The 27,080-nt window shown below is 37.9% G+C and overlaps 1 protein-coding gene across 1 annotated transcript in view; it reads right to left on the bottom strand.

The window, feature by feature from the left end:
• Positions 1-27,080, bottom strand: part of LOC126259818 (DNA-directed RNA polymerase III subunit RPC1) — a 249,392-nt gene that overhangs the window by 91,080 nt on the left and 131,232 nt on the right. The window contains exons 15-16 of the mRNA XM_049956862.1: positions 16,368-16,481; positions 16,109-16,266 (exon numbers count right to left, since the gene is read on the bottom strand). Of these exons, the coding sequence (XP_049812819.1) occupies positions 16,109-16,266; positions 16,368-16,481 (272 nt within the window). The remainder of the gene's footprint in view (positions 1-16,108; positions 16,267-16,367; positions 16,482-27,080) is intronic.

The following is a 27,080-nucleotide window of genomic DNA, read 5'->3' as shown; positions in this document are numbered from 1 at the left end:
ACTAGCACTCCTGAAAGAAAGGATATAGCGGAGACATGGCTTAGCCACAGCCTGGGGGATGTTTCCAGAATGAGATTTTCACTCTGCAGCGGAGTGTGCGCTGATATGAAACTTCCTGGCAGATTAAAACTGTGTGCCCGACCGAGACTCAAACTCGGGACCTTTGCCTTTCGCGGGCAAGTGCTCTACCATCTGAGCTACCATCTGAGCTACTCCTTTCTTTCAGGAGTGCTAGTTCTGCAAGGTTCGCAGGAGAGCTTCTGTAAAGTTTGGAAGGTAGGAGACGAGATACTGGCAGAAGTAAAGCTGTGAGTACCGGGCGTGAGTCGTACTTCGGTGGCTCAGATGGTAGAGCACTTGCCCGCGAAAGGCAAAGGTCCCGAGTTCGAGTCTCGGTCGGGCACACAGTTTTAATCTGCCAGGAAGTTTCATATCAGCGCACACTCCGCTGCAGAGTGAAAATCTCATTCTGGAAACATCCCCCAGGCTGTGGCTAAGCCATGTCTCCGCTATATCCTTTCTTTCAGGAGTGCTAGTTCTGCAAGGTTCGCAGGAGAGCTTCTGTAAAGTTTGGAAGGTAGGAGACGAGATACTGGCAGAAGTAAAGCTGTGAGTACCGGGCGTGAGTCGTGCTTCGGTAGCTCAGATGGTAGAGCACTTGCCCACGAAAGGCAAAGGTCCCGAGTTCGAGTCTCGGTCGGGCACACAGTTTTAATCTGCCAGGAAGTTTCAGTATCAGTCAGAGTTTACTAAATGTAAAGGATAATCAAAGGTTAATGAGCTTATCACAAAGGAAATACAAAGAAAACGAAAAATAGTTCTTTTTCTACAGTGTAGCGCATTAATAAAAAACTTAAAAGAAGAAAATGCTCTCATCATAAAATCACAAAGGCAATTCTTCTGTTATCTTAAGTATAAAAATGACTATGTGAATAAAACAGAATTCTTTTCTGATAACATTCATACCATCAGCAAGGACCCCACTACTAACTTCACTAAAGAGTTTAATGAGGCTTTTGATTCCAGCAACTCCCTCTTCTCTCCCAAAGACCCTGTTAGATTACTAAGCTTGAATCCTGAGACACCAATTTTGCATTCACAAGTTAAGATTCATTAAAATAATTGGCCTATTTGTCCAATTATTAATGGAATTGGTGGTCTTGGACGCTTCCTGTCCAAGAAATTACTAGTTCTTCTCAAGAAATACTATACATAGACGACATCATTCTCTGTAAAAAATGAAAGAGAGATTGTCAGTTCTCTAAAAAATGTAATGTTTCCTCCTGGCCATACACTTGCATCTTCTGAAATTACAAGTCTCTACACTAACATTCCTAAAGACGAGAAGATCTGTATTATTGAAGACAATTTCAACAAATACAAGAAACTGCATTCCAATGAAATTAAAGAATTTATAAGATTTTTGGAGAATCTTTCTATAGTACAACTACTTCAGTTTCAATTGACAGTTATGTCAACACGAAAAAGGCCTTGCTATGGGGAACTGCCTAGCTGGATTTCTAGCTGACATCTTCATTAATTATGTTGAAATACATTTTTTTAATTCCCACTCCACTCTACTCAATATCTTTTCTTTCTACAGACGATATGTTGATGATACCACCACTGCATTAAAAGGAGATGTGAAGAACATCAAATCACATAATGAGTCACCAAACTGCTTCCATCCTAAAACTAAATTTACATATGAAATACAAAACCAACATAATGAACTGAGTTTCCTGGATCTGAAACTATGTTTAGTATATGTTAAAGTAACTTTGATATTTACAAGAAAGGCACCACAACATATAACATCATGATGACTCTTCTTGTCATTTTCACGGCACGAGTGGAGCGATGGAAGTAGAGGCACTGAAAGCAATTTTTTCCAGATCACAGGAGTGGTATAATGCACGATACACTAACTATCTAGGAGATGGTGATTCTAAGGGATATAAAGCTGTAGAGGAACTCAAACCTTATGGCAATGAAATTCACATTAAAAAACATAAGTGCATTGGGCATGTGCAGAAGCGCATGGGGGCTTCACTTGTGCAAACTAAAGCAGACATTAGGATCCCAGAAGCTTAGTGATGGTAAGACCCTTGGAGGAAGAGGAAGATTGACAGATGAAGCAATTGATAGATTGCAAAGGTATTATGGGTGTGCAATTAGGCAAAATACAAGAATCATTGAGCATATGAGGAGAGCAGTATGGGCATTATTTTTTCATACTGCATCAACAAATGAGCACCCACAACATGCACTGTGCCCCACAGGTGATGACTCATGGTGTAAGTACCAATTAGGAAAGGAATATGCCCATAAAAACAGTTTGCCAAATGCTGTAATTTATGTAATTAAGCCCATATTCAGAGATTTATCACAGCCAAGTTTATTGGAAAAGTGTTTACACGGGATAACAAAAATCCAAATGAAAGTGTAAATAACTTAATTTGGATTCCCAAAAGAGTATTTGTACAGATAAAAACATTACATTTTGGAGTGTACAATGCAGTGGCAACATACAATGAAGGAAACCTTATCAAATGTGATGTGCTGAAATGTGTAGGTTTCCAACCAGTACACAACACGATTTCCACAATGCGCCTAATTGATGAAGAAAGACTAAGAGGTGCAGGAAGAAGAGACAAAGGCCTACAACATGCAGCAAAAGGGAAGAAAAGACAGTGAAAAGGAAACTAACACTGGAAAAAGAAAAGGATGCTGATAATCCATCATATGGGGGCAGGAATGTATTTAAAAAACTTTGAAAGCCATTTCCCGTAACTTTAAAATTTTTATCTTTGAGGAACATTTTCTCAAAAACTGCTAACAGTATGTCAATTAAATTTATACACAATATTGTTTAATTCTTTTCCTTCATTTTTATAACAAATTATAAAAAAATATTGTATAATTCAGGAGTAACAGAAGAAAAAGTTCAAAATTTTAGAGAAAAAAATAAGCATCTGTTTAAAAAAATTGTAAAACAAAAACCAATAAATATTTCTTAACATGGCATTATAACTTTGTAGAGAAATATTAACTGAACATGTAGTCCAAATTTCAGAGCAATATGTTTAATGGTTTTAGAAAAAATGTTCCTTCTATTTGCTAAAATTAACATGGAGGAGATGGATTGTTTCGGATCCCCTTAAGCACAAATTGGCTCTTTTTCCCACTACACTTGACTGTATCATTGAGGTGCTGCTACCCCCTTCTGCTATTGCTATAGAACTTAATAACTTAAAGTATATAACTGACAAAAATGAATATCAAGCAAACCTTGTATAAAAACTTTATAATAATAAAACCAATAAGAATACTCTGCACTCAACAAAAATGGCCTTACTGTTAAGAAAAACACTAAAATCCCACTTTTAGGTGACACTGTGTATCATATAGCTAATTTATTTAAAAATGTGATTTCACAGTGTCCTCTACGACCAATAATGGTGCCAAGTAGCTCTTAATACATAATGAAAAGCCTCCAACTGACAAATTTTTCAAATCTGGAGTACATAAAATATAATGTAATATATGTCCGAGCTTTTACATAGGGCAAAGAGGGAGAACATTTAAGGTCCACTTGCTCAACAAAAAAACACAAAAATTTATGTAAGTTAACTTTTGCAGAACACCTCAAAACAGAGAAACAGCCTCTTCCTTCTGTATCCTTGCTTAACGTGGAAATTTTGCATATAGTTGACAAGGACTACAAAGTGAACCTTTTAAAAGAATTTGAAATATATAAACACTCCTACCTGAATTCAAAATATTTGTTGAATGATCAACTTGCATTAAAAAACAGGCACTATTTTGATTGCATATCATCTCCTATAAAATTTGAAAATCAGACCATTCCTTTTATACATATTAGAACTATGTGCCATGGGGTTCCTTCCCCCCCCCCCCCCCCCCTCGAGTGTATTGTATATAACTTTCTCATATACCTCATTTATATTTTTTATATATGCTTTTGTGTATATTCCTTTGTTGGATGCGAGCTCCACCAGATATGCAAAACACTGTTTTTTCTCAATACCCAAACATGTTTCAGAACGACTGTGCCATCATCAGTGGGTTTTCGTTTTTATTTATTCTGCAATGTGAATATTTTTGTTAAATGATTATAAAATTATATGCATCTTTAGTTCAAACAACAGATCATTTCTATTTTGGTGTGCATGAATTTTCTGGATCACTTGTGTGTCAGTTACTACAGGTAGCTTGTCATCTGCAACCAAACAATGTTGATGAGAAAGTTTTTTGTTGGGAGTTAACGCATCTCCTAGGATGTAATTTAGTTTGTTGTGATGTTTTCGTGCGTATATTCGTTTTTACTTACTTTCCGTGTGGCGAGCACTTTTTTTTTTTCTGAGCACTATGGGACTTAACCCCATTCGGATCTCCGGGCGGGGACTACTCAAGAGGATGTCGTTATCAGGAGAAAGAAAACTGGCGTTCTAAGGATCGGAGCGTGGAAAGTCAGATCCCTTAATCGGACAGGTAGGTTAGAAAATTTGAAAAGGGGAATGGATAGGTTAAAGTTAGATATAGTGGGAATTAGTGAAGTTCGGTGGCAGGAGGAACAAGACTTCTGGTCAGGTGACCACAGGGTTATAAACCCAAAGTCAAATAGGGGTAATGCAGGAGTAGGTTTAATAATGAATAGGAAAATAGGAATGCGGGTAAGCTACTACAAACAGCTTAGTGAACGCATTATTGTGGCCAAGATAGATACGAAGCCCACACCTACTACAGTAGTACAAGTTTATATGCCAACTAGCTCTGCAGATGACGAAGAAATTGAAGAAATGTATGATGAAATAAAAGAAATTATTCAGATAGTGAAGGGAGACGAAAATTTAATAGTCATGGCTGACTGGAATTCGAGTGTAGGAAAAGGGAGAGAAGGAAACGTAGTAGGTGAATATGGATTGGGGCTAAGAAATGAAAGAGGAAGCCGCCTGGTAGAATTTTGCACAGAGCACAACTTAATCATAGCTAACACTTGGTTTAAGAATCATGATAGAAGGTTGTATACATGGAAGAACCCTGGAGATACTAAAAGGTATCAGATAGATTATATAATGGTAAGACAGAGATTTAGGAACAAGGTTTTAAATTGTAAGACATTTCCAGGGGCAGATGTGGGCTCTGACCACAATCTATTGGTTACGACCTGTAGATTAAAACTGAAGAAACTGCAAAAAGATGGGAATTTAAGGAGATGGGACCTGGATAAACTGAAAGAACCAAAGGTTGTACAGAGTTTCAGGGACAGCATAAGGGAACAATTGACAGGAATGGGGGAAAGAAATACAGTAGAAGAAGAATGGGTAGCCTTGAGGGATGAAGTAGTGAAGGCAGCAGAGGATCAAGTAGGTAAAAAGACGAGGGCTAGTAGAAATCTTTGGGTAACAGAAGAAATATTGAATTTAATTGATGAAAGGAGAAAATATAAAAATGCAGTAAATGAAGCAGGCAAAAAGGAATACAAACGTCTCAAAAATGAGATCGACAGGAAGTGCAAAATGGCTAAGCAGGGATGGCTAGAGGACAAATGTAAGGATGTAGAGGCTTATCTCACGAGGGGTAAGATAGATACTGCCAACAGGAAAATTAGAGAGACCTTTGGAGAAAAAAACCACTTGTATGAATATCAAGAGCTCAGATGGCAACCCAGTTCTAAGCAAAGAAGGGAAGGCAGAAAGGTGGAAGGAGTATATAGAGGGTCTATACAAGGGCGATGTACTTGAAGACAATATTATGGAAATGGAAGAGGATGTAGATGAAGATGAAATGGGAGATACGATACTGCGTGAAGAGTTTGACAGAGCACTGAAAGACCTGAGTTGAAACAAGGCCCCCGGAGTAGACAACGTTCCATTGGAACTACTGACGGCCTTGGGAGAGCCAGTCCTGACAAAACTCTACCATCTGGTGAGCAAGATGTATGAAACAGGCGAAATACCCTCAGACTTCAAGAAGAATATAATAATTCCAATCCCAAAGAAAGCAGGTGTTGACAGATGTGAGAATTACCGAACAATCAGTTTAATAAGCCACAGCTGCAAAATACTAACACGAATTCTTTACAGACGAATGGAAAAACTAGTAGAAGCCGACCTCGGGGAAGATCAGTTTGGATTCCGTAGAAATACTGGAACACGTGAGGCAATACTGACCTTACGACTTATCTTAGAAGAAAGATTAAGGAAAGGCAAACCTACGTTTCTAGCATTTGTAGACTTAGAGAAAGCTTTTGACAATGTTGACTGGAATACTCTCTTTCAAATTCTAAAGGTGGCAGGGGTAAAATACAGGGAGCGAAAGGCTATTTACAATTTGTAGAGAAACCAGATGGCAGTTATAAGAGTCGAGGGACATGAAAGGGAAGCAGTGGTTGGGAAGGGAGTAAGACAGGGTTGTAGCCTCTCCCCGATGTTATTCAATCTATATATTGAGCAAGCAGTAAAGGAAACAAAAGAAAAATTCAGAGTAGGTATTAAAATCCAGGGAGAAGAAATAAAAACTTTGAGGTTCGCCGATGACATTGTAATTCTGTCAGAGACAGCAAAGGACTTGGAAGAGCAGTTGAACGGAATGGATGGTGTCTTGAAGGGTGGATATAAGATGAACATCAACAAAAGCAAAACGAGGATAATGGAATGTAGTCGAATTAAGTCGGGTGATGTTGAGGGTATTAGATTAGGTAATGAGACACTTAAAGTAGTAAAGGAGTTTTGCTGTTTGGGGAGCAAAATAACTGATGATGGTCGAAGTAGAGAGGATATAAAATGTAGACTAGCAATGGCAAGGAAAGCGTTTCTGAAGAAGAGAAATTTGTTAACATCGAGTATAGATTTAAGTGTCAGGAAGTCATTTCTGAAAGTATTTGTATGGAGTGTAGCCATGTATGGAAGTGAAACATGGACGGTAAATAGTTTGGACAAGAAGAGAATAGAAGCTTTCGAAATGTGGTGCTACAGAAGAATGCTGAAGATTAGATGGGTAGTTCACATAACTAATGAGGAGGTACTGAATAGGATTGGGGAGAAGAGGAGTTTGTGGCACAACTTGACCAGAAGAAGGGATCGGTTGGTAGGACATGTTCTGAGGCATCAAGGGATCACCAATTTAGTATTGGAGGGCAGCGTGGAGGGTAAAAATCGTAGGGGGGAGACCAAGAGATGAATACACTAAGCAGATTCAGAAGGATGTAGGTTGCAGTAGGTACTGGGAGATGAAGAAGCTTGCACAGGATAGAGTAGCATGGAGAGCTGCATCAAACCAGTCTCAGGACTGAAGACCACAAGAACAACAACAACAATGGGACTTAACATTGTGGTCATCAGTCCCCTAGACTTAGAACTACTTAAACCTAAGGACATCACACACATCCATGCCCGAGGCAGGATTCGAACCTGCGACCGTAGTGGTCGCGCGGTTCCGGACTGAAGCGCCTAGAACCGCTCGGCCACCGCAGCCAGCGGCGAGCACTTCCATTCTCCACGTCATTCTGATGCACACGTAACTATAACAAGTATTTTCCACAAATAATGTAGTAAAACACTTTTCACTTCACCAAAACACAGTGTGATTGTGGTTTGTTGTGGATCCCAGACCAGCCAGTGTTCATTTGTTCACCAGAGAGTTCGGCGCCAAATCTGAATTTTGTTTGCATTTTATCTTTGTGTGTGTGTGTGTGTGTGTGTGGGCGCGTGCGCGCGCGCACTTGTGTGTGTTTTCTGTGCACTTCTTAGCTGTGTGTGTTGTCTTTTATATGGTATTCCTTTTGTGTGTAAACGATGCATCTTTGCAGATTTTAGTGTATCTATTATTTGTGTGTGTGGGGGGGGGGGGGGGAGGGGGGGGTGCATGCATGCGTGTGTGTGTGTGTGTGTGTGTGTGTGTGTGTGTGTAGACTTTATCTGGTTGTGCTGTTTTTATTTGTAAAGTTCCTTTAATGTGTTAAATAGTGTGCCCTTGCAGAGTGCAGTGTATTCGTTTAAGACCTGTTTTCCTTTTGCTATTGCCTTCTGTATATGGAAGTTTTCCTCAATGGTCAGTTTGCTGAATAGGCTGTGGCTGGGTTTTAGTGTTCTGAAGTCTGTTGTCGTCGACAAGGTGGTCAGCAAATGTACTATGGGAGCTGATGCTTTTTAAAGCTCTGATATGTTCTGAATATCTGGTTTTGAAGTTTATGCATGTTTTTCCTATGTACACTGACTGGCAAGTGTTGCAAATGAGTTCATATATTCCTGATCTGTTAAATTTATCCATGGGTGTTTATTGTGTTCTAATCTGTTTCTGTGTTGTTCTCCATCCTGTATCCTATTTGGAGTCCCTGTTTCTTTAATATGTTGCCTATTCTGTAAACAAACTTGTTATTGTAGTTGAGTATGTGCCACTTCATTTTGTGTGTGTGCTGTTTCTCTGTTGTGTCTTGTGTGTGGTCATTGTTTGTGTTTTGTGTTGTTCTGTGTTGGGTGAGGATTTGTGTGTGTGTGGTATGTTCATTTTTGTACTGTTTGTATATCTTTTGATTTAAATTGTCTACCATATGGGTAGTATAACCATTTTTTACTGCTAGTTGTTTTATTATGTTTAGTTCTTGTGTGTAGTTCTGTTTGTTCATGGGTGTTCTGTTTACTGTGAGGAGCATGAATCCGAAGTTTGCACACTTGTGTGTCAATGGGTGGTCTGATAGGTTGTGAATGGTGGTGCTTGTGGTTGTTAGTTTCCTGAATATTGTGAAGTTGTGTGTGTTGTTTGTTTTATGTATGGTGAGATCTAGAAATTGTAGTGTGTTGTTAGTTTCTGTTTCTAATGTGAAGTTAATGTTTGGGTGTAAGTTGTTTATTTCATTGTGTAGCTGTTCTATGTGTGTATACGGTTCATCAATCAGGCATATTATGTCATTTACATAACAGTACCAGTTAAGAAGTGCACAACACACACACACACACACACACAGACAGATAAAATGCAAACAAAATTCAAATTTGGCGCCATACTCTCTGGTGAATGAATGAACACTGACTGGGCTAGGACACACAACAAACCACAATCACACTGTGTTTTGGTGAAGTGAAAGTGTTTTACTACATTATATGTGGAAAATACTTGTTATAGTTACATGTGCATCACAACATCTCAGCATGATGCAGAGAATGGAAGTGTTTGCCACATGAAAACATAAGTAAAAATGAATATAGGTGCGAAAACATCACGACAAACTAAATTACATCCTAGAAGATGCATTAACTCCCAGCAAAAAACTTTCTCATCAACATCGTTTGGTTGCAGATGACAAGCTACCTGTAGTAACTGACACACAAGTGATCCAGAAAATTCATGCACACCAAAATAAAGGTATTTACAAAAAGAAACGATCTGTTGCTAAGATGCACATAACTTTATTATCATTTAACAAAAATATTGACATTGCAGAATAAATAAAAACGAAAACCCACTAATGACGGCACAGTGGTGCCGAAAAATGTTCGGGTACTGAGAAAAAAATGGTGTTTTACATAACTAGTGGACCTCACACCCAACAATTTTAACTGCAAACACGGCCAACACATGGAGCCGCAAACCAAAATGATGAATGTGTGTTCCTTGTTGCTAGCACACCAGATACATACATGGGATTCAGTTACTGTAAATGGTTGATCTGTGTTCACAGTAATCACACAAACTGATAAGCCAAAACATTATGACCACTGCCCACCATGGCAGCATTGATCACTGACTGGTTGCTTTGCAAGCATTGATTGGTTGATTGATTGATGGTTTGAGAGGGGTTATGGGACCAAAAGGTGAGGTCATCAGTCCCACAATTCTGAAGTGAGTACGGAAAAAAGAGGACTGCTAAAAGTGGATGGACCCAGTCAGGGAAGTCAAATTATAAAATAATGATTATTAAAACACACACAGTAAAGGCATAAAAGCTGAGACCAAATCTTTTCTTTATAAAAAAAAAATGGGGGCAGGGGGGTGGCAGCGGGGGTGGGCTGTGGGGGACGGTCATAGTGATACAGACTGAGAAGACTGTGAAAGAAGTCCCAACCACAACCAGCCTGGCTCTGCTCTAAGACTAAAATAGAACCTTATATCTGGAAATAAAAACCACTTTCACAAAGGAAACAGGACCATTTCAACCATCCGTGGATTGTCTGCTAATATTAAATGTAAGGAATCAGGAAGCCTATACTTAACACGAAGGGCCGAAAGAAGGGACATTCCACCAATATGTGAGATATCGTCAATCTGGCTCCACAATCATATTGTGGTGGTGGGTCGTTACATAGGAGGAAACAATGGGTTAGCCGGGTATGACCAATGGGTAAATGGCATAAAACAAATGTTTCAGAACACACTGTTCATTGTACATTGCTGAATGTGGAGCTCCACAGCACCCCCCCCCCCTGTGTTCACATGTTGACCCAACAACATTATCAATCATGACTACAGTAGACCAGGGACTATTGAGATTCGAACATCAATCAATGGAAACATGTTGGTTCTTCAGGTGAACCACAGGTTTGCTACACTAGGTCACTGCACATCTCCACAAATACCGTTATCAAGGTGAATGGCAGCTCAAAATGTGCAGTGCGCCATTGACACAGGTTGGTGAGAACAGTATTATGTTATGAGAGAGATTCTCCTGCGCTTGCAGGGGAGGGACCTGTGACAGTAATGGAAAGTGTGCTGACAGCTGCAAACCACCTATGTCCCTTTGTGATTGAGGTCTTCCTGAATGGTGATACCATTTTTCAGAAATGGAATTGTCCATGTCTCAGAGACTAAAACATGCTACAGTGGTTTTATGAGCATTATAGTGAACTCATGTTGATGTCTCAGTGATCAAATACACCTGACATAAATCAAATGGAATCCAACTGGACTGCTACTGGATGCCGTCACTGCATACACAAATCAGAGGCCGGTTATTTACAAGAATTATGTGACCTGTGCGTAGACATCTAATGGCACGTACCTCCGCAGAACTACCAACAAACTGTCGGATCCCTGATATGAAAATCAGTTATGTATTTCATTCCAAACACAGACAAACAAGCTATTAAACAGGTGATCATAATGTTTTGACTCATCAGTGTACAATATGCACAATTCTGGACATATCATGACATTATGCGTCTATGAAGAAGACACAGACATCTGCTGAACCAATACTAAGTAAGTTTCTGTAATATACTTCTTATACTTCACATACATTTAGAGCCAAGGTCTAAAGATTTATGATATCCCTAATTTTGTAGTCTTCTTAAGAAGACTAATTAATTTGTAGAAACTGGTAAAGCATAATAAAAAATATATTTGCAACTGATGACTGAATTTCGTTCTGAAAAAAATTTAAAAAATACTTGACCAAACTGATCTCTTCATTCCTATTTCCAAATATTACTTATGAAGGGCACTGCAACTAAATTCAACCTTAATGGTTCCATAAAGATGAAGGATCATATACAAAGGGCAAGGTGTAAGATTTCTAATAGAAATGGTGTAGAACTAAGTGAGAAAGCATATAATACATATACGTAGAATAAAGTCAGAGAATAGGATGCTACAGAAATGAATTTCTAAAACTTTGTACAAAAATACTGGCCGTATCATTGCAATGAGGATTTTAAAATGTCATTTAAGGAAACAATAACCAAAAAATACCTTTTTTCACTAAAATGTTATACGGAAGTTGATCTTCACCTGTGTTGGTCACATTGATGCACCTGAACATTTACGTATTGTAAGACAAGGCTCACAAAATATGAAGCAATTCTGTACCATCTTTGCCATAGCCAACAATTGAGGCTTCTTTCTAACTACCAGTTTCAATTTTTGACTTAAGGTTTTTAGTGGTACAACAGTTATTCACAACATTAGAAAACCAAATAGCATGGGACTTACAAAGACTGAGCACAACGTGTGATAACAGCCCAATTCTAACCACTGATCAAACAAGGCACAAAATAAATCAATGAAACCAGTTCTCTTTAAAGCATAATCAACTGGCGACACACTACAGTGTAATCAATTATGGATAAATACAGAATTGCCAGCCTGCGTCTATTCTTGAAAACATGGCACCTGCACTCATTTTTGTCGTGCTATACCGATGCCTCTCCTTTAGTCTTTTTCTTCTTCTTGTTTATCCTGGCTTCTTGAGATCTCTTGTGAAGAGGCACAATACAACAAATTCTGTAGTGGTGTAGGACAATCAATGAAATTACACAACAGTTAATAATTTAACTTTTGAAACTGCCAGTTTACTGGCATTTATGGAAAGAAAAACACTCTCATACTCTCATGTGGTCAGCAAACTTTGTGTAACATTTTGTGTGTGTAATAGGCCTTATTACGTCACAAATCATTCTAATGAATTAATTAAGCTGCTTTACAGTGTTCTAGGCAACATAATCAACAAGGTGATAAGAGTCTCAATTAAAACTGGACTTCGATATTTTGAATAAACTTTCAGTTCTTTCCCTCCCCCCCCCCCCCCCCTCAAAATCAGCACTTGTCTCAAAATTAATTTCCAGCTTCGTGCATTAAGTCCAAACGCATTTGCAACTATTGTACTTCATTTACCACACAGCTCGATCACGCACTGGCATGTAACATATTTCAAATCAAGCACACAGATTTTAGTTTTCCCTAATGGGAATTGTAATAACGTGATATGTCTATCTCACATAAAGTTTAAGGGGATACGGAATCACCTATCCCCGCAATGTTAATATATGCCTACTATAGGGAACATTTTCTCACAAACTACTGGAGACAGAGAGGTAAAAATTTTACTGCATGTGCATTCATATGTTACAACAATACTGAAACAACAGTTTATTGTCAAAGTATTTTCTTACAGAGATATTGTACATTTATTTTTAAGTAAATTTTTTCCATCGCTTTTTACTAGACTACCACCCCTAAGTCTTTTGTAAATCAAGTAATTAAAAAATCGTTGTTTCAGTATGTAATAGGGACCTATGTCACTACGTCATAAAAATTTCAGACTTCTAGGTTGACCAGTACCTGAGATAATGTTCCTAGATGAAGTAAAAAGTAAACTTACGGGAAACGGAGAAAGAAGATTAAAACATTCCTGATCCGTAGCTAATACCCCCTTCACAGTCTTCATAATCATCTTCAAGTCTTCTTTTGGCACCCCTCTGCACCTGTCTTGCTTTTTTCACTAATGTCTTGATTATATTATCAGCATGCCTTAGTCTGTGCTGATCTAAAAAGAACATAGCACGTACCGTACGGGAACCAACACACATACCCAACTTTTGAAGGACCTGGCATTTAGTTATATTTCCAAGATTGAAGGTTGCCACAGCATCATACACACCAAAATGTAGTGTATTAATTCCGACAAACACTGTTTTTGGGAGACGATGCCATATCACACTATTCAAGCACTCGTTGGGGTTCTGCGTTTTTCCGTGAAGACATTTCATCAGAAGACTTCTGTCAGCCAGATCTCTGAAAATGGGCTTTATTTCTGCCATGATGGCTGATGGTAGACTGTGGTGGTGAATGTATTTCTCTCCTGTTGTTAGTCCCCTATTGTATTTACACCAGCTGTTTTCACCTTTGGGGCACAAACCATGTTGTGGATGCTCATCCGTGGATGCGGTGTGGAAATATAAAGCCCATATAGCTCTCCTCATTTCTTCAAGATTGCCTGTATTTTGCCTGATTGCAAGGCCATAGCAGTTCTGAATGTGGTCTATTATGGAATCAGTCAATCTTCCTCTGCCATCCAAGGTTTTCCCATCATCTAGTTTTTTCCCTTTCATAACTGATTTTAACCTTCTCAGCCTGGCACCCATTCTCTTCTGCACATGTCCTATACATTCAAGTTTGCTTATATTTACACTGTTCCCATATGGTTTGCTTTCCAAAACTTCTTTGAATGCTTTAGAGTCACCATCTCCCAGATATTTGACATAGCGAACATTATACCACTGTGAAGAGCGATGAAAAATTTTCTTCACCCCAGCAACCTCCATGCCACCACTACTACCATAATAATTAGCAATACAGTCATCACTGTGTTCATTTTTCAGCCTGCCTGTGCACCTACAGTATTTAGACATTATTGCAACATCAATAACCTTGCCAGTATCAACACTAGTTGCTGTTACAACACCATTGTTGGAGGTGTGGCCCCTTTTCTGCCACGTGCCATCAAACGCCACTGTGAGGTCACGACTGCCGTCATTTTCTTCCACTGCTTCTTCCACAGCAACCTGCATTGACTTCTGTGCTACATCTTCAACTGCAGATCCTAGTACATAATTGTAAGCTTCAAACTTTGAAGGTGCACTTGGAAGATTTAGAACACCACATAGCATATCACCAGCTGCTTTGCCCTTACCAATTGCTCGCAATCCATAAACTAACCTAATATTTACACTATAAAGTTCAGTTTTCTTGTATCCATTATTTACAGTTACTGAAACCGAACTTGGAAACTTACAGCTGTATTTACAAACACTGCATATTAAATTAAACTGGGCAGCCAGGCCAACATGGGATTCTACTTTCAGAGAAACGTTTCCATGACATTTTTTGCAGCACAAACTGTTTTCAAGAGCTTCACACAATATATTCGTATCAATGAGTTCAAAAACTTCATTCCCTCTATCAAGTAAATTATATTTCTCTTCCAAATCTCTTAGTTTTTTATGAGAAGCACTGTTTTCATTTGGTGTAAGTTCGTTCGGCAAATCAGTAATAAGTGGATTCACATTTTCCAACAGTGATGATGATGAACTGCTTTGCTTTGCTAATGAATCATTATTTCTTTTCTTTTGCCAGTTCACACGCTTTTTAAATACTTTTGCTTTAGCTCTAGGCATTTTCACTGCGAAAAATGAAGCACTAAATACGAAATAACTCAACAACAACTACTTTCTTATATCACACTGTTTACAAAACAGTCCCGCCACAAAGTCAAAGAGTAACTTGAGGAAACCAGAGAGAAACATTTTCGGACAACTAGTGTATAAATAGTCGCTGGAAACCGGGATATTTGAATTCATGTCACTTTAAAGGTACTGCCAAAAAGTTCATGGTCAGCCACGAGAGACGTGTATAACTAAAGCGCAATACCCGATCTCACAAATATATAAAAATAAAATAGTTATAATTGTAGTAGAGCTATGTATGATACGTCATTTTAAAGAGGAAACATGGCAGAATATAATACGCCAATAAAAAAAAATTCGATTTTTTAACCCAAAATCCGATTCCGTATCCCCTTAAATGAAACTGGATTTATTCTCCATTCGGCTTAAGAGCACAAAATAAAATTCACCACATAGGTCAGCGAACTGTACACGCACACTTTTAGCACTCTAAGTGATAACTCGTCTCAGAGTAAAAGCCGCACATAAATTCACACTTTTTATTCTGAATACAAAATTCAAAACACCTTTATATTAAACAAATAAATTATGGCATGTAATTACTAACTAAACATTTCCGATTCTGAATAAACTTCAAGAACTTGTATTTCATAATCAATAAAATTTTATCGCCCGAGAGAAATTATTAGTTTGCTAAAACGGATTCAGATTACAGTCAACTCGTGTCTGGACGATGACGTCACAAATTGACACTTGCTTGGAATGAATGAAATACCTGTACTGAAAAATACTATCTCTTGGGTAACTTAATGACTTTTATAAAAAATTTGGTGCCCCTTCTATCACTACAGTGCCTTCTTATCAGCAGAAGCAGTAACTCAGTTAAGGAACTATTTATCAAATAAGATTTAATTATACATTATATTCAGTTATTGGGCACCTTGTGGGTAAATGAAAGACTACAAAATGCAACAATATTAACTAACAGTGCAACTAATCACATCTTGTTCTGATGAAAAATAGTACATCTATACAATGCTATTCTTGCAAGAGTTAGAATATTTACCAAAATCATAAATGTACACAAAGACTACTCACATAATTTACAACCATTGAACATCGATAGTTTGTAACTGTTGATGTTCAGTGGAAATTAGTTATACAAGTAGTCTCTGAATGCCACTTACCTTTACTAGCCTTCGTTGCATGTAACCAGTTTCAGCTGTTTTCACAGCTGTGTCAACTAAGCCTTCACGGCCACCCATAGTATGGAAGAAAAACTCTGTTGGAGTTAAACCAGAATAGAAGCTGTTTTGCACAAAGCCTTTTGCAGCTGGAATTTTTGCTATTAAAAACAGAGAAAAACCAAATCTTATGATCACTTAATGCAAAGCAAAGGGTTATTAATGAAAATATTGCCTTTTTGCTACTAAATATTGTTCTTACAATGCCGTTCAAAATGAGGTAAGGCTCTGTCCTCAAAGCCATTCGGGACACGATGTCCACTAATGGCCTGCTGTCCGACACAGGCAATCATCTGAGATATGTTAATAAATGATCCTGTGCAAAGAAAGTGAATATCAAAATTTGTAACAAAAGGAAACACATTTGCAATGTTACATATCAGATTATGTAAGTTCATTTACATGCTTAGTGTATACTTCGCTATTTTCTTGAAGACACATGCACCAAATATTATGAATAAGCAATGTTAACCAAATAACATGTAAAACTGTGTAGTTTCTTTTCTGACATCTGTATACACACCATAATGTAATCAATTACAACACTTCAGTTGATTAACAGCATATTAATTTCATTAATGGAACGAAGGAGTCTATCTCCATAAGCAGTATTATACAATGTGAGGCACAAAGCAGCTGAGGCATCCATTCCAAGACTGTCCAGATTGCTTAGAAGACAGATTGTCCCATGATGCAGTGCCAGATTCTGCTTTGACAACTGGGTACTGGTGTACAGTTCTGCTCAAGTTTAAATGTAGCCCACGGCAGGATATTTGCAGCTTTTTGAAATGCAAGAACTAAATCCCCAATATGCCAAAAGGAGAGCAAGGAAATATTTTGTGAGAAATTCATGAATTCCATTAACTGCTGCACAAGTTTAAGAGTCAGTAACATGGGCTTCAGGAAGTACACCATCTCTTATGGTGCTAGTAAAAAAATGATATTTTGAGACATACTCCTATAATTATGGTTCAGGCAACAATGGAGCAATTTTTGAATAACAATGCCTCAATCATTCAATCACACAAACTACAGCATTATAAACTGTCTGCAGAACCAAGAAGTGGGTACGTTATGTTTCTTCTTCAATTACAAAAAATCACACAAGCATCGGTTGGCTTTCTGTGGGGATGGACTTGCAAGAAACTATTCTAGATCCTGATGAAATTCATTAAGCTATACTCAAGCATTTATACTAAAGATGAAAACTTCCATTCTTTTAGTAGCATCTGCCCCCATTGGACAGAAAGGCAATGCCATAAGGTAGCTCCAAGTTCTGACAGCAATAGAAGATGTGTTGGAATTGGAGGTATTAAAAGGGTGTGTTCTACCTGCAATTTTGACCAGGAAGGACAATCTTCCTCACTCTTCTAAGTGTTGACATTGCCAGATGTTCCCAAAATCTGCTGATAGATGACAATTGTTCCATTTGGTAATTATTTGAATTGTTGTTCTCCTTTGTCATTCATCCCTCAACAACTGTGACTGTAAAGTGGTGTGGAATGTCCTCAAGCTGAGACAGCATGAGGACAGGTGATGACATTTGCAATAGTTGAGGGTGTGGGTCTCCCTGCAGTTGTAGCCCATATGGGTGGTTATGCTCAAGGCTAATACACATTAAATCCATGGAACGTACTCGTGCTACCTCATTGTTCAAACACAGATGGCTAGCAGTTCATCCTGATGAATATCTGTTCACATGGTTTCCTTTCAGGAACTGATCCTTCAGGAAGACACATCCATACTGGATTGCAAGGAACAAGAGTGGCAGGATGTTTATAGTTCCGATGACATGATAAATATAATGCTTTCCTTAACACACTTCTCATGCTCTTTGAGAGTTGCTTTCCAATAGAACATTCTAAACAGGGTACTAGCAGTAATAAGCAGCCCAGGTGGCTGACTAGTGGGTTAAGGATATCATATAGAACAAAGCAGGAATTATATCAAAATGTTACAAGTAGTCACAGTCAAGTTGCAGTAAGCCCACTGCAAACAGTATTGTAAGGTGCTTAAAAATGTTATTGGGAAGGCAAAGAGTGTGTGGTATGCAAATAGAATAGCTAATTCAAAGGATAAAATTAAAACCATATGGTCAGTTGTGAAGGACGTGTCTGGTCAGCAGCACAAGGTCGACGATATAAAGTCAGTTTACAGTAAAAATATTTCTGTTACTGATAAATCAGATATATGTACAATATTTAACAATCATTTTCGGAGCATTGCTGGTGAATTAAATAAATATTTAGTTTCTACAGAGAATCATATAACTCTTGGCAAATGCCTTTCTGAGACTGATGTCTGAAATACTCCTCTGTGATACAGACACTGAAGACTAAGGACTCTCATGGATATGATGGACTGCCTAGCAGAATATTGAAGTACTGTGCTGCACATGTTAGCCCTGTATTTAGCCATATTTGTAATTTTTCCTTTAGGAATGGTCAGTTTCCTGAACGTTTAAAGTACTCAATAGTAAAGCCGCTTTTTAAAAAGGGAGAAATGGACAACATATACAATTTTAGACCTATTTCTATGACATCAGTGTTTGCTAAAATTATTGAAAAGGCTGTGTACGTACGGATAATTGATTATTTTATATCACACGTTTTTCTATCACATGTACAGTTCGGCTTTAGAAGTCACTTAATAACTGGAAATGCTGTGTTCTCTTTCCTCTGTGAGGTACTGGATGGGTTAAGCAAAAGGTTTCGAACGCTAGGCATTTTTATTTTCACAGATTGGCCGTATGATTAGTGAAACTGAACAATTCAAATTTCTAGGTGTTCAGATAGATAGTAAAGTGTCGTGGAAAGCCCACGTTCAGGATCTTGTTCAAAGACTTAATGCTGCCAGTTTTACTATTCGAACGGTATCTGAAGTGAGTGATCGTTTGACACGAAAATTAGTCTACTTTGCTTATTTTCATTCACTTATGTCATATGGTATTACATTCTGGAGTAACTCTTCCCATTCTAAAAGGATGTTTTTGGCTCAGAAACAGGGGTTTCAGGCAGTAAGTGGTTTAAGTCCACGAACCCCTTGTCGACCCCTGTTCATGAGTCTGGGTATTTTGACATTGGCCCCTCAGTATATATATTCCTTACTGTCATTTCTTGTTAACAACATTAGCTTATTCCCAAGAATAAGCAGCTTTCACTTGGTGAATACATGGCAGAAAACGAACCTGCATTTGAATCTGACTTCCTTAACTCTTCCGCAGAAAGGTGTGCAGTATACTGCTGCATCCACTTTCAATAAGCTACCACTCGAATTCAAAAATCTTAGCAGTAATCCACACACTTTCAAATCGAAACTGAAGAGTTTCCTCATGGGTCACTCATTCTACTCTGTTGAGGAGTTCCTTGAAAAAGTAAGCTGATTCTTGTTGTATTGTTCATTGTGTTTACTTAAGCTTATGGAATTTTTTTGGGGTTCATAAACATTTTATTTTCATCTGTCATTACTATCATGTTGTACTTTTAATTTACTGACACATTCCATGACCTTTGAGATTTGCTCCTCAATTTGGTCCTACGGAACTTGACACGTAAGTAAATAAATAATTGTAAGCCAATGCAACTACATACTGGACAGTAACCATACAAGCACAGTTGGGCAAAATGTATCTGAATGACAAATAATGAACACAGATAAAAATTATTATACATTACTCGTGAAAAACTAATAGAGCTACTCATACGAATCACCATTAATTTTTGTGAATAATAATATTTATTCAACTGTGAACAATGGAACAGTAACCACACAAGCACAGTTGGGCAAAATGTATCTGAATGACAAATAATGAACACAGATAAAAATTATTATACATTACTCATGAAAAACTAATAGAGCTACTCATACGAATCACCATTAATTTTTGTGAATAACAATATTTATTCTTCAACTGTGACCAATGGATTTCCAAATAAGGGACAAATTTGAAACCTAAAGGCATTAATTGCTCCAATTCTTTGTCATACGTCAAACAAATGTACCTTTGTTGCTTTGTTTTCAGGACCACTTTTGCTTTTTTCAACAAACTCATCATAAAGTTTGCTTGGTTTTGGAATATTTTCCACTGCAATATATTAAAAGAAATATGTTCTATACATGCAAAAAAGCATAATGCTGCATTATATCTCCTTAAAATTGACTTTATTTCAGGATAATGATGAAAGAATTTCAAATCATGATCTTCTAGAGAAAAAATTGAGAAATCCTCAATTTTGCTCTAGATTTTGGTTGTGATTTCACATCAGCTTCATCTCCTTGGTCCCATTCAGAATGGTAAAATAAATTTTCTTATTATGTCACATAGCTTCATTCAGTCACCTGATTGCTTCAGCATTTCTTTGGCTATAATAGGTCTGTAATTCACTGTAAGTCTCCCTCGGTCATGGGCAGCAATACAGGCAAATTAGTGGTTTTTAAATCATTATTAAGACAGTGCTACAATAGTTGCTTGTTCTTTATTTGCTGCAGGAATGGAGAAAAATGTCTTCAAGTCATCTCTCGACACATTTGCAACATGGAGTTGCCAGTGTGCTGTAATATTGTGTGTTCTTATACGTAATAACTCAGTGTCACTTATGAAATTTTACAATCCCAAAGCTCTATGTAACTGCACAGTCATATGTGAGATAGAAAAGCTATTCCATTCTGTAATGTAAAGATCACTCAGACTTAGTTCTAGAATGATTTCAATTATGTCTAATGGCTTTGGATGCCCATCAGCACTCAGCAAAGTGTTATAATTTTGTGATGCATTTTGGCTAATGCCATTTCAGGATGCTCCAAATTTAAAGTTTACTGACATTAGTCTTGCCAACCACACGGCTCTTACTTTGTTCACTATATCCTAGTGTTAGCAATTTTTGTATAACTGAGGAAGGAATTGCAGATTTGGGTCTCTGCTGGCTGCATTCTCATCTTTGTCTAACTATGCAGAATCAGTCCACATGTTGTTGGGGCAAAGAAGGGGAAGAAGTACTAACATGTGCAGAGTCAGTTGAACTGGGTCATATTGGAAATGTAACTGCTACGGTCATTTGCCTACAACACATGTCGGTTGGCTGAACGCTGCTGTACACTGGTTTATTGGAGGCCTTCCTCAGACCTTTGAATCTTCTTATGAGTCTGTTATATGAGGACCTATAGTTCAAGATGTACTCCAAAACATGTTTCAACTTGACTTGTCAATTTATTCCCCCCACCCCAATTGTTAGAGGTGAAAGAAGTGATAAGGGAGAGAAAAAACTCTGGGACCAATGTGTGCTTGTACCCCAAATGTTTAGCTTTACAGCCTGGAATGAACCCACTGAGCCACACTTACATATAATTGTTAATGAACTACTTGTCAAAGAGAAACAATGCTGAGCGACAGGAACAAACACTGGTGATACATGACACAGTTCTGTTCCAGAAGCAAACAAAGAAAATGCACTTGTATCCCATGTTATTCATTATTTAAATTACAAATAACAAGTAATAAATAATTACTTGTATCCTTAGAATGTGATAATACCTTTACCTATGAACAATTTGTATGTGAAAAATTTTTTTCAATCATTTATTTATTCAAACAATTATCCAGATAGAGATTTATTTGAATAATGCCCATCTCTGCACACAAACAGGCAATCAGAAGTAGAGATCAATGGCTGATACTGACAATGGTACAGTGCTGCGGTGCAACCTTGCCATCTGTGAGGATGAGACTTTCAAGAATGCAGTGCTGGGTAGTTGCTAGTAGTGCCCTATTGAATGTTACATGCACTGAAGTCTCCAAGGAGGAGGAAGGGAAGGGGCAACTGCTTGAGAAGGTCTTTGAGAAACTACACCTATACGGTATTACAGTGTGTGGTATACAATTGTTATTTTCAGTGAGTGCCACCCCCCCCCCCTCCCACACACACACACATTTTAAAGATAACTGCCTGTAATTCAGTGGTAAGTGTGACTGGTGAGAGTGCATGTCATTCACAAACACAGTCAGTCCTCTTTTGGCATCCTCATCACCAAGGTTGTCCCTTTTCTGCATACTACAACCATTTAGTGTAGCAGTATTATTAGCTTTATAATATGCCACATGCAGAGACAAATCTAGTGATCATCCCTATGCCAAGAGCTTCAGTTCTTTTCCACGAGTCATGAATCTATACATACTGACAATATGTTTATTTTGCTCATTGGTCTTAGTGGGGAGTTCAAGACATTGGCAGGAGATTTTCTTGATCTCTAGCATGTATGCTGAGTTCTATGAGTTCTATTCCTGAAGCGCTCTCTCTCTCTCTCTCTCTCTCTCTCTCTCTCTCTCTCTCTCTCTCTATCTATCCATCCATCCATCCATCCATCCATCCATCCCCCCCCCCCCCCCAAACCCCATATAAGAGATTTCTGCTTTTAAATTTATGTCCTGAGAGCTTATGTTCCTTTTTATTGGAGAAGATGGTGCATGTTGAGATGGGGATATATGGCTACCATTTGATGGAGGTATGTTATCAGATGCATTTATCATTGAGACTGTCTTCTGTTTTATAGGTAGTGGTGGTCTCAAATTTCTTACTGGAAACTGTGGGCAGCTTCACAGGTATGTTTGTAGGTGCAGATACTACTTACAACAGTAAAACCTTGTTTCAGTGTAGCACTGTGTAACCCTTCGGCAGCTTGCTTGAGGGCAAATGTAAATGACATAGCAAACACCATGTGAATGCACTGCTTCAGTGTGAGATATTCATTAGTGGTCGCCAGTTCTTAAATTTTTTCCCTCAGTAAACACAGCACAGTATTTTGCAACTGACAAAAAATGGAGGTAAATTAAATAATGTTCCTGGCTAGTGTGCAGTTGATTCACTGAAAAGATGCCCCCAGGCCCCAGACCATCATAGTCCTGTGTTGCCAACTGTAGTCCCCACAGTGCGACCTACGAAATGCGCTTATATTTCAAGATTTGAATTCTTCAGTTAAACTAAAATTCTTTCAGAGAGAGGGGAGGTATGAACAAACTGCCCCCAGACCAAAAATACAAGACATTTTTATTGTCTGAATTTCACAAAGAGGCCATCTTTTCATCCACTGCCTTTCCATTGATATGATAACAATGAACTGCTTCACATTGGAATAGGCTGAATCATCATCTGCTCAACTGCCCTGCCAATTAAATGATGCCACAGGATCACCTGGCTTGTGAGACTGAGGGGTTTTAGAGCTGAAGCCACCTAACATCCGTCTTCTGTTCTGAGCTGCCACCAGAGCAGACATTAAATTGTTTAGTCTTCATTTCCCTTCTCCTCCAAGATGGGTCTGGGGCTAGTAGAGTTACCTTCTCTCATCCCCCTGGCAATCCTCATCATGTAATCCTCATGAGCAAATAAACCAATATACTCTCTTTTCTGGACATGAGTGTCATATATTCATTCCAATCTTGACTACACCGCAAAGTAGATGTACATCACATTATTCATAGCTCTGCTCAGCCTGCACCACAAATCCTCATATATCAGAACTTCTGATGCTTGTAGCATCACTAGGGGGTTCAGTATGTAGGGTCATATCTTCAGGCAAATGAATCATGTTTTATTGTATTGTGAAATGTTGGAATGTCAAATACAAGTGTGAAATCCATTGCCTCTTCGAACTTCTTCTTTACTGATTTCATGATGATGCAGACATTCCTCTCCTCCTAGAGGTCTGATTGTAAGGATGTCTTTAAGAACTTTGCACATTACAACACCTTGCTAATACTGAGGATCTTCTGCAATTCTACTAAAATGAGAATATTCTCACAGCAGAGCATTAGTCTGATGACATGTTGTTGTTTTAGTTAAATCGGTTGACATGAGATCATTTTGTCTGTTCAAATATTTCAGCTACCCTCTAGATATAAAATGGGTGCACTTTTTCAAATGACACAACCTCACTTCATAGCCAGAAATATATCCCAAGACATATCATCTATGAAGATGACTGGTTTGGAGAACAGTCTTCTCTAGTTCTATAAACTGAGGTATCATGGGTTGGATTGTCAAGAGGACTGATGGAACTCACGCACTGACTTCTGGTCTTCGAGTATACCCAGTGCTTCTGCACCTGCATCTTGATACTTGAAGCTTCAATAAATAGAAAATATTCTAATCATCAGAATTATGGAAAAAAATTGACCAGGGAGGAAATATGGATGTACACTTTACTGTAAAGAAAAACTGAAACAGTATGACAGATGAAGGACTGGGCAGAATAGCAGGATTTGTTAAAAAAATAAAAATTAAAAAAACTTGTAATACACGGAAATCATTCAAGTTTGTGCACTAATATGCTGTCATAAGGAGGTAGAATACAGCAAATTCCATGAAAAGGTAATAATATAGTTTCAATGTAAAAGTAGAACAAAATCAAAATAGCAATTTTTCTGCAGGAAAGAATTTTGTGAGACGAAGAAGATGTTTCTCTTGAACATATTTTTCCAGCAAAAAACTATCAGTAACTGGACTTCTCCAAGAATAAATGTAACTACAAATGAATCAGACAATGTTTCATCAAATAATAAAGAGATCCCAAATATCATCCATTTGGAATTGGGAGTCTATAGTGTGGTTCAAATAACATTTCTGTTTTAATTTAGAACAGTGCACTAGCTACCTGGAGCTGTGCTTAAATGAACAGGAAAATTACTGCTGACTTCTTCAATGGATTACTTCCTTCTGTGAGAAATTTACAGGACCGTGCATGTATTTTAGTAGAGTACTAACCCAATATTGCAACCACAGAAGATTTTTCTGGATTTTAGTGCTTCAGGAATGTTGCACTAATGACACTGACTATTCACCTTTACATCAGTCACTGTAGAAAAGACATAATAATAACAATAATAATAATAATAATAATAATTCCCCGTGGAGGCCCGGGAAAAAGAATAGGCCTCCGGTATGTTCTGCCAGTCGTAAAAGGCGACGAAAAGAACAAACCACTAATAGGGCTAACCACCCTTTTAGTGTGATTATTTGGTTCAGGACAGAACTAAAGAAGCCTCGGACAAGCGCCGTCATGGTCAGGGACGACACTTGAACCCTATGCCCGCCCACAATGGTAACGACACTGCTAGCCAACTGGAAAATGATTTAAATCCAAGTAGAGGTGTTTTGCAGGACATGCTTCCTGCAACCACCCTAGAAGGAAAACAAAGACAGAGGATGAGATGGTCAGATAAAGTTAATCGACACCTCATGTTCTGATATTACCAAGCAACAAACCTAGGAACCAACACAACTGGATACAGATCACAAGTATACACAACATTTATTACCAGATACCCAGAATTAAAATTTTTAACAGAACAACGACTAGCTGATCAGATCCGTGTAATAATAAAAAATAACAGGATACCCCAGACAGAATTGGAAAACATCAAACAACAAATACAACAAATACTGGAACAAAATAATGTGCAATCAGAAGAAGAAGAAAATACAGTAATGGACTCAAACATCCCAGAGCAAACAAACAAAGAACAACACGCACCAATTAAACAATCAGAGGAAAACGAAATCTTAAGACAGCCACCAGAACAAGCACAAATAGAACACGAAGTGACACACATGTTAGATATAGAAGAAAAATTTCAGCTAACATATATAGAATACAAAGACACAAATACAGACATTAGACCATTCTTGCATACACCACCAAATAACCCACAAGTCGAAACAACAATAAAAACTATCAACACAATCATACACAACAAAATAAATGAAAACACAACTATGGAAGAGTTACAACTACTGGTTTATATAGGAGCACTCACTACATTAAATATACACACTAGGCAGAGATCAGAACCAACCAACACACAGAAGAAACCCACAAAACCAGCATGGCAACACAGGCTACAGATCAGAATAGAAAAACGGAGAAAAGACATCGGACAGCTAACACAATTTATAAGAAATGAAATCTCGGAACAAAAACGAAAAAGGTTAGGTAAAATCTCACAACAAGAAGCGATAGAGCAATTAGACGAAAAGAAGCAGAAATTACAAGCATAAGCCAAACGACTCAGAAGATACAAAAAAAGTGAAAATAGAAGGAAACAAAACCAAACATTCAACACAGACCAAAAGAAATTTTACCAGACAATAGATAACACACACATTAAAATAGACAATCCACCAAACATAACAGACATGGAACACTTCTGGAGCAACATATGGTCAAACCCGGTACAACATAACAGGCATGCACGGTGGATACAAGCAGAAACAGACACATACAAGATAATACCACAAATGCCTGAAGTGATAATTTTGCAACATGAAGTCACCCAAGCTATTAATTCTACTCACAATTGGAAAGCCCCTGGAAATGATAAAATAGCAAATTTCTGGTTAAAGAAGTTCACCTCAACACATTCACATCTAACTAAATTATTTAACAGTTACATTGCAGACCCATACACATTCCCTGATACACTTACACATGGAATAACTTATCTGAAACCTAGAGATCAAGCAGACACAGCGAACCCAGCTAAATATCGCCCCATAACATGCCTACCAACAATATACAAAATATTAACTTCAGTCATTACACAGAAATTAATGACACATACAACACAGAACAAAATTATAAATGAAGAACAAAAAGGCTGTTGCAAAGGAGCACGAGGATGTAAAGAGCAACTGATAATAGATGCAGAGGTGACATATCAAGCTAAAACTAAACAAAGGTCGCTACACTACGCATACATTGATTACCAAAAAGCTTTTGATAGTGTACCCCACTCATGGTTACTACAAATATTGGAAATATACAAAGTAGATCCTAAATTGATACAGTTCCTAAACATAGTAATGAAAAATTGGAAAACCACACTTAATATCCAAACAAATTAAAATGACATCACATCACAGCCAAT

This window comes from Schistocerca nitens, chromosome 1, assembly GCF_023898315.1.
Source record: "Schistocerca nitens isolate TAMUIC-IGC-003100 chromosome 1, iqSchNite1.1, whole genome shotgun sequence".
In the NCBI taxonomy this organism is placed as follows: Eukaryota; Metazoa; Arthropoda; class Insecta; order Orthoptera; family Acrididae; genus Schistocerca; species Schistocerca nitens.
This window is presented reverse-complemented; position numbering and strand designations above follow the sequence as displayed.